This window comes from Argentina silus (assembly GCF_951799395.1).
Source record: "Argentina silus genome assembly, chromosome: 1".
In the NCBI taxonomy this organism is placed as follows: domain Eukaryota; kingdom Metazoa; phylum Chordata; class Actinopteri; order Argentiniformes; family Argentinidae; genus Argentina; species Argentina silus.
Genome location: NC_139655.1, coordinates 25245839 through 25265838, shown reverse-complemented (window position 1 = coordinate 25265838; position 20000 = coordinate 25245839). Strand labels below are relative to the sequence as shown.

The following is a 20000-nucleotide window of genomic DNA, read 5'->3' as shown; positions in this document are numbered from 1 at the left end:
GCCAACAGCAGCAGCAGCAACCTGTGGGATCTGGCTGTGTTATTTTGCAATGGTGACATATGGTCAATACTTGCTCTAGAAGAAGATTAGCCCCTAGCCAATCTGAGGATGTCAATGTGTACTCTTATGAAATACCAGTAAATTCGACTCTTGTCTCTGATCAGTAAGTGTTCAAATGGTAGTTCATGATAAGCCATGATCCATAATAGGCATAGATATCATACACCCTAACTAATACATTTGACAGAAACATTGTCAGGATTCCCAGCCAGTGGTCAGCTGCCACTCCCTCTGTCTGTAGTTGGCAAAGTGCAGTGTATCAGTTTCTCTTCGTCTGTACAATAAAGTCAGGAAGAGAGATAGAAAGAGACCTCTTTCTCTATTGCACAAAGGCTTCTGTCTCTCTCACTTCCTCTATTGCAGACTTGGATGGAGAAGGTGTGTGTCTATTTTCATAGGAGTGTGGATGTTCTACCAGGGCTGTGTGACTGACTGGCATTATGATATTAGCCGTTGTTGTGATTGGCTTCATATTCTATCCCCCCTCCAGCTTGACTGGTGAGCAGCACACTTCCCAGACCCAGGAGCCCAGACGCTGACGTCACATGACGTCAGACCAGGAGCCGGCAGGTCCAGCTGAGCCACAGGTGCAGCTTAACACAGGGAGTCCCAAATATGGGGCACCACCACCTGGTACACTGTTTACTGACAGTGTGTGCAGTTATAGCCTGTAACTAGGGCCCAATGTTTTTCTGGTCATATATTCAGGAAAAGCTCCTGGTCTTAATCATTAGATTTCAATAGGTGTTACACTGGTGTGTATGATATGTGCTTGTTTAAAACTTGAGATGCTTTTTATATTATCATCACACACACACACACACACACACACACACACACACACACACACACACACACACACTGAACTATTTTCTCTCTGTTGCTGCTCAGAGCTTGCATAGTGGGTATTTAGCCATAGAGTCACTGCCTAGGCATGCTTACTATAGTGGCCTTGTTGGGAGAGATAGAAGAGGGAGACAAATGCAAGAGAACAAGTGGGAGGGGGGAGACCCGGAAGAGAAAGAGATTGAGAGGGAAGTGAGGGAAAACAAAAGTAGAGAAAGGGGGCAGGCGGGAGAGAAGAAAATTAAGCAATGAAAGAAGAAGAGAGAGGGGGGGGTGTAGATTGCTACATCTGTCTTCTAGAATTTGTGGATGCCTGGCCATGTGCCAGAGTGCTGATCTTACACACAATGGCACACACACACAAAAACACACACACACACACACACACACACACACACACACACACACACACACACACACTCACTCCAAGTGGTCGGGAGCCCTCTCTTGAGTGGCAGGGCCATGTGAGCTCCTTCACATGCGCTATTCTGGGCAGAGGGAGGGGGGAAAACGAGGGAGGGGAAGAAAAGGGGGAAAGCGAGGGGGAGTCGGGGGCCTTTTTCTCTTTCTGTTTGTGGCGAGCGAGTGAGAGGAGCAGGCTGTGTAGTTTTGTGGCGCGGTGCTTGGCTGTAGCGGGGGTTTAGGCTTGTGTTTTTAGACCCTTTTACGGGGGTTGAAGAAGATGGGGTGTTGCTTTAGTAAAGAGCTGAGCCCAGGCTTGCTGAGTGAGCGGAGCAGTCTGTTACAGGCTTCACTCCCAGAAGGGCTTGCTGTTAGGGACCAGGACAGGCAGCATGCCTCCGCCGTGGCTCAACATGTGTGTGTGGTCGCTGAGCGTACGCATCTACCAGATGGACAGGCCCAACGGAAGCTTCCAGAAGAGGAGAATAACACACACTTGGAGCCGGTCATCCCAGACAACGTGGTAAGGGGCAGTAGTGTACGGAGAGAGGGGGTTCTCAAACCGGAGCTCAAACATGAGGAGGAGCGGGCTATTATTATCGCCTCGACAAGCCCCAGAACAGACACACACACACATGCCGATGTACACACACACCCGGACAGGGAGGCTGGTGTGACAGGCGGCACACACTCGGCCAAGGCCAGAGCCACGGCCAGCTGTGGGAGTAGTGCTCCGTATATGGAGAAGCCCAAAGAGAGTCCTGTGAAGCAGAAGATAGTAGAGAACGCCATGCTCAGGGCTAACTGGTTCAGCCAGCTTCCCGAGGGGCAGAGCCAGGAGGAGGCAGGGGGATGGGGGACATCCCTCCCCAGCACATCTCTAATGAGCTGCCTAGATGACATCAGAGCTGGACGAGTGTTGGGTACCCAGCCCCAGCAGGCCAGGGTGTGTGAGGGAGTGCAGCGAGATTTCCCTGTTGTAGGGAGAGAGGAGGAAGAGGAGGAGGAAGACGGAGTCGTCAGGGCAACGCTGGGGCGGGGTTTCAGGGCAAGATCGCAGAGTTTTTACAGCATCTGTTCCATTGACGTAGATGACCTTGACACTGACCAATCACAGGCAGCGGAACCAACAGCTGAACCTACAACCACTGACCAATCACACACAACGGAATCTACAGCCTCTGATCGACCGCAAACACTTGAACCTACAGCCTCTATCAAATCACACATAGTGGAAACTACAACCACTATTCAGTTACGGCCAGCAGAATTTACAGCTTTTGACCAATCACACACAGCGGAACCTACTCCACCTATTCAACCACTCCCAGCGGAACTGACAGCTTCTGACCTATCACACGAAGCTGAACCTACAACCCCTGACCAATCACACACTGCAGAATCTACAGCCTTCATTCAATCACACATGTCGGAACTTACAACCTCCATCCAACCACTTGCAGCTGAAAGTACCGCCTTTGACCAATCACATGCAGCGAAACTTACAACCTCTATCCCATCACACCGAGCAGAGCCTCACTCCATCTTGCAACAGGTGTCCTCTGGTGTTCCCGTCTCAGACCCCCTACCTGACCTCCTCCCCCCATCTAACAGCTGGAGGAGTTACGAGGACCCTGAGGCATCGTTACAGGACAGCCCTGTCACCTCTGGAGACACCAGGACCCAGTTGTTACTGGGAGATGGGAAGGATACGGACAAACCCACCCCAGATATATTAGAGCTCATCACATCACACTGGGACAAGAGTGTGTGTGTAGAGGACAAGACTGTGTGTGTGGAGGAAGAAAGTGTGTCTGCAATTGAGGAGAGTGAATGTGTGAAGGGAGATGTGTGTGTGGAGGAAGATGTATCCATGCCCTTAGGGAAGGCAGTGGATAGCAGCCAAAAGGGAGTGGACTCAGAGAGGGATCAGAGCATCCATGCTGAACCGCCATTCCCAACCCTCATGGACTGCTGCACCACTGAACCTATCCTTACAAAGGAGCAGCGCACACCCAGCCTCAACCCCCCCTGCACTGAAGACCACATTCCCAACCCTGACCCCCCTTCCACAAACCCTTACCATCCCAGCCCCGGCGCTAGCCCCAGCTCCATGGTAATTGGGGTGGAAGGGGTGGAAGGGGTGGAAGGGTATCTTGGGCACTGTCAAGCCATCCCGTTCAGTCTAAGCAGAGAGCTGCTGAGAGGAGAGACAGAAGAAGAGGAGGCTATTCTCAGCAGCACACTGGAGACCACAAAGATCACAGAGGTATCTTCAATCTCCACATATCCACACTCTCATGTGTCTTCACTACCTGTGGAGTTTACTCACTTATCATTCAAGCCTGATCTGAGACCAGTTGGTACACAACATGTAGTCGGTAGAAAACCTGATCAATATGATTCATCTGAATATAGCGATGTCAAACCGTATCAAGATATGACACATCCGTTTGATGGGAGACCTGATTGTATGTTCTTGGGCCTGACGGCTGATCAGTGGGTGATACAACCGGATGACTGTGTGCTGAAACCAGGTGAAGGTGAGGTGAAGCTTACTGAAGATGACCGAACCCCTATTGATGATGATTCAGGGCTCACTTATTGGTCAATCCCGGCTGAGCTCAGAAGGGGAAGGGCTGTCATTCCTAAAGAAGAGAAGGATGTCTGCATGGAGTCAGGAGAGAGTGGCCATCTTTCTAAGGACACCGGGGTCTCCAAAGAGAGTAGCCATCTTTCTAATGACACAAGGGTCTCCACAGACAGTGGCTATCTTGCTCAGGAGTCCAGCACGAGTGCACATACACAGCCATATCAGACTGGGAGTGAAGCCTCGACCTCCTCCTCTTTCTCCTTATCCTTATCCTCCCCTTCTTCCTCCTCTGCAGACACAGACAGGAGTGATGGGAGGTTTAGTTCAGGGAAAGGAGGTGAGCCCACTGACGATAGAAGCACCCAGTCAGAGAAGAAGTCTAAGAATGGAACACACACTGAGAAGAATGAAAAGGCACACACTGACAAGAGTGTAGAAACTGTAGGAACACACACTGAGAAGAGTGTAGAAACTGTAGGAACACACACTGACAAGAGTGTAGAAACTGTAGGAACACACACTGACAAGAGTGTAGAAACTGTAGGAACACACACTGACAAGAGTGTAGAAACTGTAGGAACACACACTGACAAGAGTGTAGAAACTGTAGGAACACACACTGAGAAGAGTGTAGAAACTGTAGGAACACACACTGAGAAGAGTGTAGAAACTGTAGGAACACACACTGACAAGAGTGTAGAAACTGTAGGAACACACACTGAGAAGAGTGTAGAAACTGTAGGAACACACACTGACAAGAGTGTAGAAACTGTAGGAACACACACTGAGAAGAGTGTAGAAACTGTAGGAACACACACTGACAAGAGTGTAGAAACTGTAGGAACACACACTGAGAAGAGTGTAGAAACTGTAGGAACACACACTGAGAAGAGTGTAGAAACTGTAGGAACACACACTGAGAAGAGTGTAGAAACTGTAGGAACACACACTGACAAGAGTGTAGAAACTGTAGGAACACACACTGAGAAGAGTGTAGAAACTGTAGGAACACACACTGAGAAGAGTGTTGATGACACAGACACTGACAGTTGTGTAGAAACATCTTCTGGGAGCAGTGTAGGAACACACACTGAGAAGAGTGTTGATGACACAGACACTGACAGTTGTGTAGAAACATCTTCTGGGAGCAGTGTAGGAACACACACTGAGAAAAGTGAAGAGACACACTCTGACAGTCGGGTAGAAACAACTAGGCCTGTTGGGGATAGTGTAGGAACACACACTGACAGTAATGTAGAGAATGTTAACACACACACTTGTAGTTCAGTATCACTCCCTGTGCAGAGTTTAATAACCGAAAGCATCAGTAGTGTAGAAACACACACAGGCAGTAGTGTTGGGACACTCCCTGAAAGCTGTGAGTTTAGGGATGGAACACACATTGACAGTAGTGTATTTTGTGACCCTCCTTTGACATTTGGTGCCAACCCTTGTGAGGAACCACCTTTCAGTTGCCACAAAGATGTCAGCTCCGCTGTGGTTTATCATGGCAACCAGGTCGTTGGTTACTATGGGGACGATGCGATGGCAGCCTGTTCGGCGGCAGATTCCTATTTGTCAGAGGAGGTGTTGGAGGTGGAGCCTGGTCAGATTGACATTTACGCCTCCACACCCTCCTACCAGATTCACTACCTGGGTCAGAGGCCGTTGGCCGTCGCTACGGAGATGACGGGAGCTATGGTGGGACAGGTCAGAGGTGGGGGTGACGAGGGGGAGGCGGAGGGGGTGGGTGGGATGATGGAGATGGTGTCTGACTTGCTGGGCGAGGAAGTGATGAACCCAGCTCTCTCTGGCCTCTACCCTAACCCCTGGACTGGGCTGGGACTGGGAGAAGGCTGTGGAGGCTGGACCCAGGGTCTTCCTGAGGATTTGCCCAGCCAGGGTGAGGGCAAGGCAGAGCAGCTCTTCTCCGCCTGTGCTTCGGAGCTCCAGACCTCCATGGGTCTGTTGGGGGCGTACCCCTATAGCACTTTGCTGCCTCAGGGACCCTGTCTGTGGGACTGGCACCCAGAATACATACAGCCTGTGAGTATTGTGTGTGTGTGTGTGTGTGTGTGTGTGTGTGTGTGTGTGTGTGTGTGTGTGTGTGTGTGAGAAAGAAAGAGAAAGAGGGAGGGAGACAGCATGTTCCTGCTGTACAGACTAGTGACTGTGTCTGAGTTCTGACACTGATGTATGAGATTGACAGCTGTTTTCTGTTGTTCTAATTCTCAACTTAGTTTCTGTGTTGGGATTGAAGGGGGCGGATAGTAGGCTATCATTTGTCATCTCAACATGTTTAGCACGTTTCTAATGAAGTCAGACAATGACAAACCACTCATCATATGACAACAATACAGCATTTTTGTACATTTCAAATACAATAAAAACACAATATTCATCTGTTCTCTAGTCACACACAGAAGTGTCAATTAACATGGCTGTGTTTGTGTGTTTATTTGTTTGTTTCTTTTGTTTACCTTACAGCAGGATTCCACCACCGTCTCTGAGCTCAACCCAAATGCTCAGGTATGGGCCAATCAGGCACTTAACCTGGAAGTCCCTGTCTCTGCCTACCCAGAGGCCCTCCAATCATGGCAGGGAGTCCCCAGTAACCTAGCCAATCCAGACGGTACGTTTGGAAGCCACATTCTAACATATTGCTTACACCTATCCAGTTACCTTTAGATCTGTAAACACCAAGTGGTAGTGGTTAGGGGTTAAACAACCTCATGAACATGTTTGAAATTGACAACTAGAGTTTGTGGCATTGCCTTTGACTGTGTAGTAAATCCTGCTATGTGATTGGTTCTCAGGTCATGAACCAGAGGAAGTGGACGTGGCTCAGACAGACCCCAGCGCAGTAGAGCTCCCAGTCGGCATGGGAACCCCCTTAGCCAATGGCCAGGCTCAGGACACTTCTGTTTCAGGTACTGTGCTGCTTGGCTATAGATAATGGATGGTGTATCTCTTATGTCTAATAGGCCCATATGTAATTGGTTGCTTGTTTGTTGTTTCTGCTGGTTTCAGGTGAGCTCAGAGAGCAGCTGAAATCCTCACTGGAGTCCTGCCTGTCCAGGTACAAACACCAAATCTATCTGTCCCCTACCCCTCTCACTTTCATTTTCCGACATCCCCAATGATCTCTGTACTTTCTCTTTTCTACCCGTTTTCTACCCTCTGATTGGTTCATGGGCAGTGAGGTTAGTTTCTGATTGACTGTTGTGTCCACAGGGAGTATCTGGCCAGTGACCTCTACCTCATCTCCCAGATGGACAGCGACCAGTATGTTCCTATAGCAACCGTTGCAAACCTCGACCACATCAAGAAGCTTAGCACTGACCTGGACCTGATCTCTGACATCCTCAAGTGTGAGTGTGTGTGTGTGTGTGTGTGTGTGTTGGTGGTGATTGTTCAGACGTTCTGTGATACAAGTGATTGTGTTTGTTACTATGGGCAGTGCACTCTAAGGGGTTGTTCTAGGCAAGGATTCAGTACAGTACTTTGTTGGAGGCAGGCTCTGACTGTGTTCTATCACTTGATTGGCTCACAGCCCTTCCGCTGGTGCAGGTGGCTGACTGCGGGCAGAAGGTGCGGCCCAATCAGAGTCGCTGTATCGTCATCCTTCGAGAGGTCCCCCAAGACACACCCCCAGAGGTAAACAACCAACTTAATTTATACAATTTACGTCAGTACTCAACCTTCCACCAAAAAAGGGGAACCTTTGACCATATCCAAAAATGCATACTCTTTGGTGCTCTTTTATGAAAAATTGCTAGATGTGTTTAGACGGTAGTCTTCTTCCTGTTTCTGATATATCGACCAGTTTGAATGGTTTTGAAATATATCCTTCATTTCTGAAATATATTGAAATATATCCTTCATTTCCCCCAGGAGGTGCAAGCACTGTTTAAGGGAGAGAATATACCTGGGTTCCTGAGCTGTGAGTTTGCCCAAAACGACAACTGGTTCATCACCTTCCAGTCAGAGGCTGATGCCCAACAGGTGAGAGAGAGAGAGGGAGAGAGAGAGAGGGAGAGAGAGGGGGGGAGAGGGAGGGGGGGAGAGGGAGAAAGAGAGAGAGAGAGAGAGAGAGATTCATGTAGAGGGAATTTTACTATCAGAATGAGATGGTTTATATCCCATGGTCTATGTGTCTGTCTGTTTTCAGGCTTATTATCACCTGAGAGAGGAGGTGAGGATGTTCCAGGGGCAACCTATCAGAGTAAGTGCATCATCTATGAATACCTTTTGGTCTATAGTCAATCTAGAAAAGAAAAAGAAATTTTTAATTTTTTTTGGATCGCCTGATTTAGTAGTTGATCCAGTGTATTCTTCCATGTCTAAACAGGCACGGATTAAGGCCGCAATGGCTGTCTCCTCCTATGCCCCCAAAAATGGCTACAGACCACGCCCTCTGGACCCATGCACTAATCAGCAACCTTACAGCCCCTACTACACCCCGCCTCCCTACCAGCAGCCCCACCCACAGCTCTACGAGCTGACTAATCAGGCTTGGGCAGCCATGACATCTGGATTCTCAGACCCTGCACTGGTGAGACTGGAGAGGAGAGAGTCTCAATAGTTTACAGGAACCAACACACACACACACACACACACACACACACACACACACACTTATTCAGTGTGTGTTCTCATAATCTGTGTTGACAATGCATTATTATCATTCTGGTCAGCAGATGGCGCCATATACTGGATTCATGAACGGCTTCCCAGCAAGCCCCAACTACAAACAGCCCCAACACAGACACAAGTACTACTCTCTCTTTCTTTCTCTCTCTCTCTTTCTCTCTCTCTCTCTCTTCCTTCCTCCCCTCTCATTCTTCTTCTTATTTTCTGTTCTTTGTTGGCAATAATAGAATAGCTTTGTATCAATCAGTGACACAGAAGTGGCATCTTGGTTATCTTATGGTTACATTATGGTTGTATTGTGGTTTAAATGTGGTTATGTCTCTGTTCTCCAGTAGGGGGCAACAGCGGCGGTCTGGTGAACGGGGGTCCGGACTACTGGAAGACCCCTCCTACCCCTCGGATCGTGCACCAATGAGACGAGGGCCTGCCCCCCCCAGAGAAGGCCGGCCGCGGTTACCAGGCACCCCGCGCAGGGAGGGTAGGGGTGGGAGGGCAGAGCCTAACAGGGCGGAGCCTAACAGGGCAGATCACAGGGCAGAGCACTCCCCCAGCACTGACAGAGGGAGGTAATGATCTCTAACCCTTATCCTTTCACAGTAGATGATTTAAGAAAATATCTGCACACATGTCACTGCAGGTGCAAACGGAGCGAAAACATGGAAAGAAAAACTCAATATCATAGCGTTTAATGATCACTGACGTTTCAGAGATCTACTTCAGAGTGTAAATAAAAGGTCTTTTGAAAATAAGCCGTGCTGCATGGAGTTTTTATTTTTCCTTTCACTGGAGAGGAAGGACTTTTCTTACCAGTCCCAAATCAACCCCTAAGCCCATACAGACTTCATGTATATTATTGTAAATAACTATTTTCTTTTCTCTCTTTAAGGAGAGGTAACTTTGGTCAAAGGAGGAGGAGGGACGACAAGTTTACCGTAAGTGTTCAAGTGTACTGTATCTGTGTGTGTATATGTGTGTGTGTGTGTATATGTGTGTGTGTGAATAGTTTTAGTAAAAGATTTAATGTGTGTATTTGTGTATTTTTAGAAAGGGCCAACACAGTCGCTCCCCCGTCCCTCATCCCCTAGTCTTGAGCTTGGCCTCAACAGCTTCCCTCCGCTTCCCCCAGCAACAGCCGCCACAGCAACAGCCTCCGCAGCAACCAGTAACGTCAAGGTAAGCAAGAGTCTCACACAGATAACATACACATAGGTCATATATATGTGCAAGCAAAAACACACACACACACACACACACACACACAGAGCCTGAGGTTTTGCTTTAAACGTTGTTGCTTCCTTTTTCCAGAATCCAGTCACAGACAGCAGCCCCAGCCTATCAGCCCCCTCACAAGATCCTCAGCCAATCACAGCATTGCCTCAGAAGGCCCCTACCTCGCGAGACCTTCCCAAAGAGTGAGTATAGTTGCCGTTTGGACCACATAGCTTTACCTGACACTTCAACCTTCTAGCCATCCATCCATTCTATCTTCCTGAGTAATCACTGATCTGACATGACTGGATAGGTGAAAGCTATGTCATGGACTAGACCCCCTGCTTTCATTCATCCAATCATCCAAGGAAATGTGCGTACAGGGCCTATGTCTAGGTTGTGGTTGACTGTGGTCCTTGGTTGTTTGTGTCCTACAGAAAGCTGAAGGAGACCAGGGTGACAACAAACAGGGCCACGGCTCCCCCGACTGTCAATGAACCACCCAGCCAGGAGAACGGACCAGTCACGGTGAGAGACATTAACTGAAGATGAAGGTTAACAAAAAGTCTGTTTGTGAAGGTTAAAGATTGTTTTGTGAGCTTGAATTTACCTCAGTATAGGTGCATCTCAGTAGTCTCTAAAGTGGCTTCCTCTAATTAGTTACTGAAGCCACCTTACACTATTTGAATTCACCTCAAGTACCAGAGAGACAGAGCATGCCACTCATCCCATCTTGTGTTTTGATTGGCCAGGAGCCCAAGAAGCCGAGCTACGCCCAGATCTGCCAGAGGATACGAGCCAATGCGGCGCTTTTGTCTACTGACCACGCCCCACCGGTGCCTGTCATAGAGCCTGTCCCAACCTATCAGGCGCAGGCGCAGGCGCCTGACCCAGCCCACTTACCACGGTGACCAGAGCGAGAGAAGGAGAGAGAAAACCACTTGTGCCTGAAACCCCCCCCTGTACCCCTAACTCTGTCTGGTTCAAGGGTAGGGCTTACTGAATGAACTAGGGTTTGGGATGAGGGTTTGAGCTAGGGTTTAGGTACAAGGGTCAAGCTTAGAGTTTGGGTTCAAGCTTTAGGGATAGAGCTTAGCTATATTGTATGGAGTCAGGGTTAGGGTGTATTGTCAGGGTCTTGGATTCAATGTAGGTAGTGGTAGTGGTCATGGTTACGATAATAAGATAAATGCCCCTATTTTCTGTTAGTGAGACAGTTGTTGTTGTTATTCCCGTGACCCAGTCTGCGTGTGAGGGTCTGGCTGCGTTGGGGGAATATATGTCCTCTGGTTGGTTTGGGCAGGAAGGGAGTTAAAACTGCCAAAGAAGAAGAAGCCAACTCACTGAGAGAGATGGAAGTGTTAGTGTTGGATTGGAAGTCGGAAAGATCCTGTAAAGTTTTTTTTTTTTTTTTTTTTTTGGATGTAGTTTTATTTAGTTTAGAATGGTTTATTGCGCCAGGGTTCTGGTTAGTGTGTGCGTGCGTGTGTGTCCGTTCCTTCGTTTGTTGGTTCATTCATTGTATCTCTGTAAAGAACGTTCTCTCTGAATGGACATGAGTTGTCCATCTCAAGTGTCTATTAGTTTATTTCAGGGCTGTTTAGAATCCTAGCCTCGAAGTCTGGAGCACTGCTACTTTTCCTTTCTCATTGGTTGGTAATTGATTGATTGGCCAGGGAATAAACCCACCTTGTATCGTCAAAGGTCTGAATCAGTAGAATTAGAATTTAATTTAATTGAATCTGAAGGAAAGGGGATGGAGACCAGCAGTTGCTTCTGCAGACCTTGAGGCTGAGATTCCAACACCTTTGATTGGTATCGGAGGATCAGACAAGCTGCTGGATTAGTTCCTTTGAGCCCAGGAACTACGGTACGACGACACACACACAATGTGCCAAGGAAGGCCAAAAGCACTGTATCATATGAGCTCCCTTCAATTTATTTTTCTTCTGCATGATTTTTAGATTTAATTTATTTGAGTATTTTACGTTAGGCCGAGTGGAGTGCCTCTAGTGGGTTGGTTTTGTGTGTGGTTGTTTATTTTTTTTGGAGGGGGATGGTGCTCTTGTTGGAGCTAGAGCAGGGGTGGGGGGTGTACAGCTCCAGACACCTTGAGGGTCTCGAGGGTCCTCCTGGTTTTAGTGTCTTTCTGGTACTCAGTGGCATTAGAGACCTGAAGTGCATCTCAATAGTTTAAGATGGCTTTCTCTTCTTTTATGCTTTCCTTCACCTGATCTGTCAGAACTGGACAGGTCTAAAGCGAATACCAGTTTATGCTTTCCTTCTTCCATATTGCTCTCGATTTTCCAGTCTACTCAAATCAGTGCAGAAGAAGAAGGAGAGGAGAGAGAGCCACTTTAGAATATTGAGATGCAGCCCATTCTTGGTCTCTCAGCTCAAATTCAGCCGAGGCAAGATTGACCTCAAGGTAAAGAGGTGAACTTCTGGGGTTATAGGTTGAAGATGGGGAGGGGAGGGGGTTGGGGTGGTGACTTTGAGGAAGAAAACATGGTGACTTTGAGGAAGAAACAAGGTGACTTTGAGGAAGAAAACATCTCAGGTGTAAGTGTACATAAAACACTGTTCTTTTGACATGATTTGAGAACTTGAATTTGATTTAGAGTCTTGGGGTTGGGTGTGGGAGTTTTCAGTTCACTTTTCCCTGTGTTTGAAGTAAAAGATTAAGTTTGTAAATGAGGGTAGTTAATACTGGATAAGAGAGTAGGCACGGTTTCAGTGAATGTTTTTTTTCCTGTACAGATGTAAATAATTTGAAAAAATATTAAAGTGCCTTTGGAATTGACAATGTTGTGTGATTATCTTTTTATTTTTTTATTTTTTATTTTTTTTATACATATAACGTATTTTTTTGTGTGTGTTATATTATGCAGTGATTTGTCTGTTCCACTGATCTATATACCGGGCTAGGATAAGTTGTATCCATGAAATAGCAGGGTGACTACCAGCAGAGCTAGCTAGCGTGAATTCACACGGCAGCCTTTTTTGTCATGTGACTTTAGTCATCCAACCTCCCATGGTGACAGCACATTGCAGAGTTGAACTTTAAGTCATTTTGTACAGTTGAAGAATAATAATGATGATACTGTGGTTTCGCCATGTGACCAGAAGATGGCAGCATAGCCATACAGCCAGTGTGTAGAAGGACAGTAATTCAACAAAAATAAGGTTTCTTCAGCTTGTCCCTGTGTAGGAGAACCCTTTGAAGAACCCCTTTTGGTTCCATGTAGAACCTTTTCCACAGAGCAAAGAATTTCTACATGATGACACCAAAAAGACTGTACATGACATCTAAAATCATTCTTTAAAGGATTCTCTTAGATAGACAAACCTAAGAACCCCTTTTTGCTCTAGGTAGAACGTTTTTTTAAATTCTAAAATCTATACCAGACTGATAATCATAGCGATGTTTGCTCTTATTGGCAAGTTGGAGGTTTATTAACATCCTATTCTATTCTATTCTTTCTTCATCTCGATTGAAAAGAGGGAGAGGCCTCAGCCACCCTGCGCAGAATTTTATGGCATATTTTAGATGTTTGTGTGTGTGTGTGTGTGTGAGTGAGAGAGAGAGAGAGAGAGAGAGAGAGAGAGAGAGAGAGAGAGAACGAGAGAGAGAGAGAAAGGGAGAGAGTGTGTGTGGTAGGTGTGGTTGGGCCACCAACCCCTCTTCCCCCCTCCTACACGGCGCCCCCTTTTGATCCAGGGCAGTATTGCGCGTCTTCTTCGTGCGTCACGTGACATCAGCAACAAGAGCTGCAAACAGCGCTGGGGCTGCGCGAGCCTCACCATCACCACCGCACCGACATCCTCGAGACCCACCGACAGAGCGACCCTGGTCCGTCGTCACGGAAACAATTTATACCGAGAGGAGCTGCACGGGGCCATGGCGGGGCCCCGTTAAACCGAGAAACAGATTTATTCTCTTTGTTCGCTTCGACGCTTCGCCCGCGCCACTCGCCTTCGCTGAGGAGGGGCCGCCGTGAAGCTCTCTCTCTCTCTCTGGCGCGGAGGAGGAGGGGAGACACCAGCAGATATAGTCAACCGGGTGGTGTTTTCTACCGGAGAACCGAATGGCGGACCGCGAGGCGTCGCCGTTACCGTTCGAGGTGCGAGCCCGGCTGGCAGAGCTGGAGCTGGAGCTGTCAGAGGGTAAGGAAAAAACCGCGCGCCCCTGTTCTCTCGTTATCTCATCATCCACCACAGCGGAGGTAACGGAATCTGGTAATAGCTCATCCCCCCTCCTCTCTCTCCTCTATACCCCCCCCCCCCCCCCGCTCCTCCCATCCAGATGTTTGTTAGGGACCGGCCTGGCCAGCCTGCCCTAGCCGGGCGAGGATGAGGGGAGAGCGGGAACCCGCTGCGGGATTCACCCGTTTCTCTTTGTTACCTCAGTGGTGTAACACAAACACACACGGCCGGTCCTCCGTTTGAGTCTTAAAACCCGTTATTTGACCTTGAGATGTTGGTGGTGAGACAGACGCGGTGCGCGTTTTATCCGTGCGTCCGCATACCTGTGTGTGTCACCACGCTCTGATGGACGGGTTTAATATTAGCGATGGGATCCATGCACCACTGCGTGACAGGAGGAGAGAGATTGAACAGGCTTTTGATGTGTCCGTGATCACGGTAGCGCACGAGCAGGCGCTGGCTCTGTGTTTTGGCCTGCAGAGCTGCTGATGATGATGATGATGATTTGGATTTTTTCCGCCTTTGGCGATTGAACACAGCGTAATCCGTTAAATCAAAACCAACCATAGCCACAAATGGAATGCGGCCGGAGATGATTTTTTATTCTCATGGTTGTCAGATATTGAGCAAAATGTGTTGCCTTATATAATGTTGACATATTTTATTCATAAACATTCATTGTGTGGGCCTACTATAGTCATCAGCTTCTGTGGCACCGCGGCCCTTTGGCTGTGTATGTGCGTGTGTATGTGTGCGCGCGTGTGTGTGTGTGTGTGTGGAAAACATGAGCCCTTGCATGTTTGACACCTAAGGGCATAGATCTAAACAGTTGAATCAACTATTGTTGATAATGATGTTCAGTACATTTGTCTACTGCGGTATTGAATCCTTTAAACCTAATCCAACTGTTCTGTATTCTACCTACCAGTCTGTGTTTATTGGAGCAGAACCTGGGCATGACAGATATTGATGATGTGGACAGAAAGATGTGTTTAGTGAGTGTGGAGTTCACAGCTGTAAAATGCACTCCCTGGCATTCATCTGTGTGCTAGGGTCTCTGGTGGTCCAAGAGGGACAGTGGCGGTCTGCTGGCGTTTGTGTGTGTGACTGTGAGCTGAAAATGAGTGTGTGTGTGTGTGAGTGTGTGTGAGTGTGTGAGAGTGTGCAAGACTGTGAGTGAATAAGAGTGTGTGTGTGTGTGTGTGTGTGTGTGTGTGCGTGCGCGCCCCTGGCCCAGCTCTGGACACATGCGTGTTGAGACAGAGAGGACATTTGGGACTCGACACAGGCCTAAGCGTGTGACAGCCCAAGGTCCCCTAGCATGACGCATGCTCAAATGACTGTGTGTGTGTGTGTGTGGCTGCAGGAGGTGGATTTGGTTACTATAGCGGGTGGCCTTGTGTGTGGAATGGATATGTTTATAATCACATGAAGGGAGATTGTTCTGGCACATAGAAATTAAATGAGAGAGAAGTCCAGAGAGATCCGCTGAAGGATAAAAGGTGAAGAGGGAGGGATTGAAGAAATGTGGACAGCGAGAGAGGGGGAGAGAGAGGGGGGGGAGAGAGAGAGAGGGGGAGAGAGAGGGGGGGGGGGAGAGAGGGGGAGAGAGAGAGAGAGGGGGAGAGAGAGGGGGGGGAGAGAGAGAGAGGGGGGGGGGGGAGAGAGAGAGAGGGGGAGAGAGAGAGAGAGGGGGAGAGAGAGGGGGGGGAGAGAGAGAGAGGGGGAGAGGGGGGGGGAGAGAGAGGGGGGGGGGGGAGTGAGTGAGTGAGTGAAGTGCTGGAGTGATGACTGATTGACTATGCCACATCATTGGCCCAAAATGACCTATGAACATGCAGCTATGCTAAAGTGGGGTTGACCAATTAGGGTTGCTGTGCAATTCTTGGATCATTGTGTACGCACGCACGCATGTACAAACACACACACACACACACACACACACACACACACACACACTCCTGCATTGGCAACAGATATGATATTCAGCCAAGAGGAAAAAGGAAATGGATAAAAGGTGCATCTTTATAACCGATCCCTGCAATGGAGAAAATAAGCGTTGTTTCTCTGGATACAGGAAAATGTGTTTGTTTGTGTTACTAAGTGGTCATACATAAGACTTTTCCCTGGTCAGGTCACATGGTCAGGATAAACTCAGGGGCCTGAGCCTATTGGTTTACCCTCAGCAGCTGTGTGTCATTATGAAAATATGAGAGGATTTGACTGCTATTAACAGCACACACTCACATGCACACACTGACAGGTATCATTAGCCCACTTCTCACATCTGACGGAAATCCAAGATGGTGGTCCAGGCCCTCTCCAGGAGAACGGTTGCTAGGCAACTCCCTCCCTGTTCCGCTGCGCTGAGAGTGGAAGATGGCGTCTCCCTGTGGACCGTGTGTGTGTCTGCGTGTGTATGTGTGTGTAGAAACAGGAATGCTGTCATGCTGTGGCTGATCTGCAGAATGGCCTCACTGAGATAAAACACACACACACACACACACACACACACACACACACACACATGCTGAATACCCAGCACAGATGAGCAGATTGGACCCAGATGTTCTGGCCACTCTCCATGGTCAGATTGTGAAACACATGCTCTCCCTCACACACACACACACGTACCCGCACACGACACACTCTCACACACACTCTCTCACACACACACACACACACTCAGACAAAATGGGTGGGTTCTGGGTTGTGAGACCTCATGTCAAAACATGGCCAACTGAACTCTAAAGCAACCTCTCTTTCTTTTCCTCCCTCTCTCCCAATCTATGTATCTCTCTCTCTCTCTCTCGTTCTGTTGAGTGCAAGAAAACCCCACTACCACTTGTTCTTTGGGCCTCAATAGGCCTTTTTCAGACCCCATGTGATGTGTGTGCGTTCACAAATGTGTGTGTGTGTGTGTGTGTGTGTGTACTATACCGTATGTTTTTATATCTTTGATTTGAATATAAGCCTGTGGTAAGTCAATATCCCCCCTGGGGATCAATGAAGAACAATTTCATGCAATGTATATTTTGTTTTTGAAAGTTGAATCCCATTCTCCATTTGTATTTTGTCCTTTGTTGGGAAAGACATGTAGGGGAGATATTACCTGGCACCCAGAGCATGTGGTACTCTAACAAGCTTGTAATCTGGAGAGGAGGGGGACTGAGCTCAGTGGTTGAGCCTTCACACTGATTATTTAGCACCTAACTGTTTTTTTGTTGTTGCATGGGGCGGGACCATTCACTGCCAAATGAATTAGCATGCTGGGCCAACAAAAACAGTGATGCGAGTTCAATTCAACAAGGGGTTAATCCAATCAGCTTAAAATCAGGTAAAGCACAGCCCTTCCATTACTTGACGACTTCAAAAGATGGTACCCAGACTAATTAGCCATGTAGCCTGCTACCAGTGGCTAAATGCCAAGGTTTATCAGTCAGGCTAGGGGAGATGCACTTGTTGAGAGAATGACAGCAGGAATAGGCTCCCTGAGGATTCGATCCCTGGCTATAGGGTGGACCATAGGCTGCAGCTCGAACCACTAGACCGGATGCGTGCACTATTCAGTTGAACTTGATTGAGTCTGAATTGATTGGTCAGCTTGAGACCCATTAGGCCCCTACTGTGAGTGATTGACAGGTGGAGGTATCAATGGCCTCAAAGGCAGCAGGACCCACCCCCCTAAGAGAGAGAGGAACCGTAATGAGCTCACACACAGCTGGTCACTGTCCTGACCTCTCTCTCTCTCTCTCTCTGTCTCTGTCTCCCCATCCCTCTATCTACCACGTCTGTCTCTTTCTCTTCTTATCTCTTTTATCTCTTTCCATCTCTCCCTCCTCTCTCTCTTTTCCTTTCCTCCATCTCTCACTCACTCACTCACTCTCTCTCTCTCTCTCTCTCTCTCTCTCTCTCTCGCTCCATCTCACTCTTTCCTCTTTCCTCCATCTCTTCCTCACTCACTCACTCACTCACTCATTCTCTCTCTCTCTCTCTCTCTCTCTCTCTCTCTCATCTCTCTCTCTCTGTCTCTGACAGGTGACATCACTCAGAAGGGTTATGAGAAGAAGAGGTGTAAGCTGATCAGGGCCTACTATCCACATCCAGGAGGTAAATTTACAGCCTCTGCCCAGGTCCCCTCTCCTTCTTTGGGTCTGTCTGTCTACAGCTGCCCCCGGGCTTCGCTCTGGCTCTCTGTCTGTGGTAGCTAGCTGGCTAACCACCTCTCTGGGCCCCATTCACGCAAAGCTTGTGCCAGATGAGACTATCACTGCTAGTATTTGAAGTTGCATTCATTTCATATATCCATGAGAGGGGGGCAATCATTCATATGCTTTTGGAGCTAATGATCTGTATCTATTACAAGAATGGAATCTTTATCTGTCTGTCTGTCTGTCTGTCTGTCTGTCTGTCTGTCTGTCTAGGTATGGAAGGGCCCATGTCTCATCGTCCCCCCCTAGCCCCCCCGTCTGCCGCTCGATTCCACAGACGGCGTTCCTCTGGCACGCGCGACGAGCGTTACAGATCAGGTACTAAACTACCCTACACTCACCTTAGACTGGTACTAAACTACCCTACACTCACCTTAGACTGGTACTAAACTACACTACACTCACCTTAGACTGGTACTAAACTACCCTACACTCACCTTAGACTGGTACTAAACTACACTACACTCACCTTAGACTGGTACTAAACTACACTCACCTTAGACTGGTACTAAACTACATTAGACTCACCTTAGACTGGTACTAAACTACACTACACTCACCTTAGACTGGTACTAAACTACCCTACACTCACCTTAGACTGGTACTAAACTACACTACACTCACCTTAGACTGGTACTAAACTACACTCACCTTAGACTGGTACTAAACTACACTCACCTTAGACTGGTACTAAACTACATTAGACTCACCTTAGACTGGTACTAAACTACATTAGACTCACCTTAGACTGGTACTAAACTACATCAGACCCATACTAAACTACACTCACCTTAGACTAGTACTAAACTACACTCACCTTAGACTGGTACTAAACTACACTCACCTTAGACTGGTACTAAACTACTCTACACTCACCTTAGACTGGTACTAAACTACATCAGACCCATACTAAACTACACTCACCTTAGACTGGTACTAAACTACACTACACTCACCTTAGACTAGTACTAAACTACATCAGACCCATACTAAACTACACTCACCTTAGACTAGTACTAAACTACACTCACCTTAGACTGGTACTAAACTACCCTACACTCACCTTAGACTGGTACTAAACTACCCTACACTCACCTTAGACTGGTAATAAACTACACTCACCTTAGACTGGTACTAAACTACCCTACACTCACCTTAGACTGGTACTAAACTACACTCACCTTAGACTGGTACTAAACTACATCAGACTATTAGTTCATACTAAACTATACTCACCTTAGACCCATACTAAATTACACTACACTCACCTTAGACTGGTGCTGAACTACCCTACACTCACCTTAGACTGGTACTAAACTACATTAGACCCGTACTAAACTACACTCACCTTAGACCTGTACTAAATTCCTAACACCTCAGTATCTTTACACAGCACTCAGTTTAGACCCTTATTAAACTAACCAACACTGAACTTAGACCTGTACTAAACTACACTCCACAAATGTTTAAACCCCTGTCTTCTTTTGTCTACCCCATCTCCTCTCTCTAGATGTCCACAGTGAGGCAGTACAGGCTGTGTTGGCCAGGCACGTGGAGAGGAAAGTGGCAGTGCCCATGCCCTCCAAACGACGCTCGCTGGTGGTGCAGACCTCCATGGACGCATACACACCCCCAGGTGAGATACACCACACACACACCCACACCCACACCCACACAAACACAAACACAAACATACAGTCACAGACACACACACACACACACACACACACCCACACCCACATCCACATCCACATCCACACCCACAGCCAAACACACACACACACCCACACACACACACACACACACACACACACACACAC

The 20000-nt window shown here is 47.9% G+C and overlaps 2 protein-coding genes across 5 annotated transcripts in view; both read left to right on the top strand.

Annotated features, from left to right (window-relative positions):
- The window catches only part of LOC310803442 (la-related protein 4B-like), a 13040-nt gene extending 477 nt beyond the window's left edge, over positions 1-12563 (top strand). Inside the window, exons 2-17 of one of the 3 annotated variants that reach the window (XM_083668199.1) lie at positions 551-647; positions 6389-6533; positions 6718-6831; positions 6932-6980; positions 7136-7272; positions 7455-7558; positions 7796-7906; positions 8073-8126; positions 8253-8456; positions 8602-8675; positions 8887-9120; positions 9441-9486; positions 9599-9727; positions 9860-9966; positions 10201-10291; positions 10516-12563. In XM_083668199.1, the coding sequence (XP_083524325.1) occupies positions 606-647; positions 6389-6533; positions 6718-6831; positions 6932-6980; positions 7136-7272; positions 7455-7558; positions 7796-7906; positions 8073-8126; positions 8253-8456; positions 8602-8675; positions 8887-9120; positions 9441-9486; positions 9599-9727; positions 9860-9966; positions 10201-10291; positions 10516-10674 (1800 nt within the window). In that variant the 5' untranslated portion in view covers positions 551-605 and the 3' untranslated portion in view covers positions 10675-12563. Of the gene's footprint in view, positions 1-550; positions 648-5681; positions 5948-6388; positions 6534-6717; positions 6832-6931; positions 6981-7135; positions 7273-7454; positions 7559-7795; positions 7907-8072; positions 8127-8252; positions 8457-8601; positions 8676-8886; positions 9121-9440; positions 9487-9598; positions 9728-9859; positions 9967-10200; positions 10292-10515 lie in introns of those variants that run through there. The other 2 variants (XM_083668198.1, XM_083668200.1) reach the window with 2 other exon arrangements.
- A 1288-nt stretch (positions 12564-13851) lies between these two features.
- LOC310801930 (disco-interacting protein 2 homolog C-like) overlaps positions 13852-20000 on the top strand; it is a gene marked incomplete at both ends in the record, with an annotated part of 20766 nt that continues 14617 nt past the window's right edge. For both annotated transcript variants that reach the window (XM_083666138.1, XM_083666137.1), the window contains 4 exons: positions 13852-13930; positions 18008-18079; positions 18394-18498; positions 19691-19816. In XM_083666138.1, coding sequence (XP_083522264.1) covers positions 13852-13930; positions 18008-18079; positions 18394-18498; positions 19691-19816 — 382 coding nt within the window. The remainder of the gene's footprint in view (positions 13931-18007; positions 18080-18393; positions 18499-19690; positions 19817-20000) is intronic.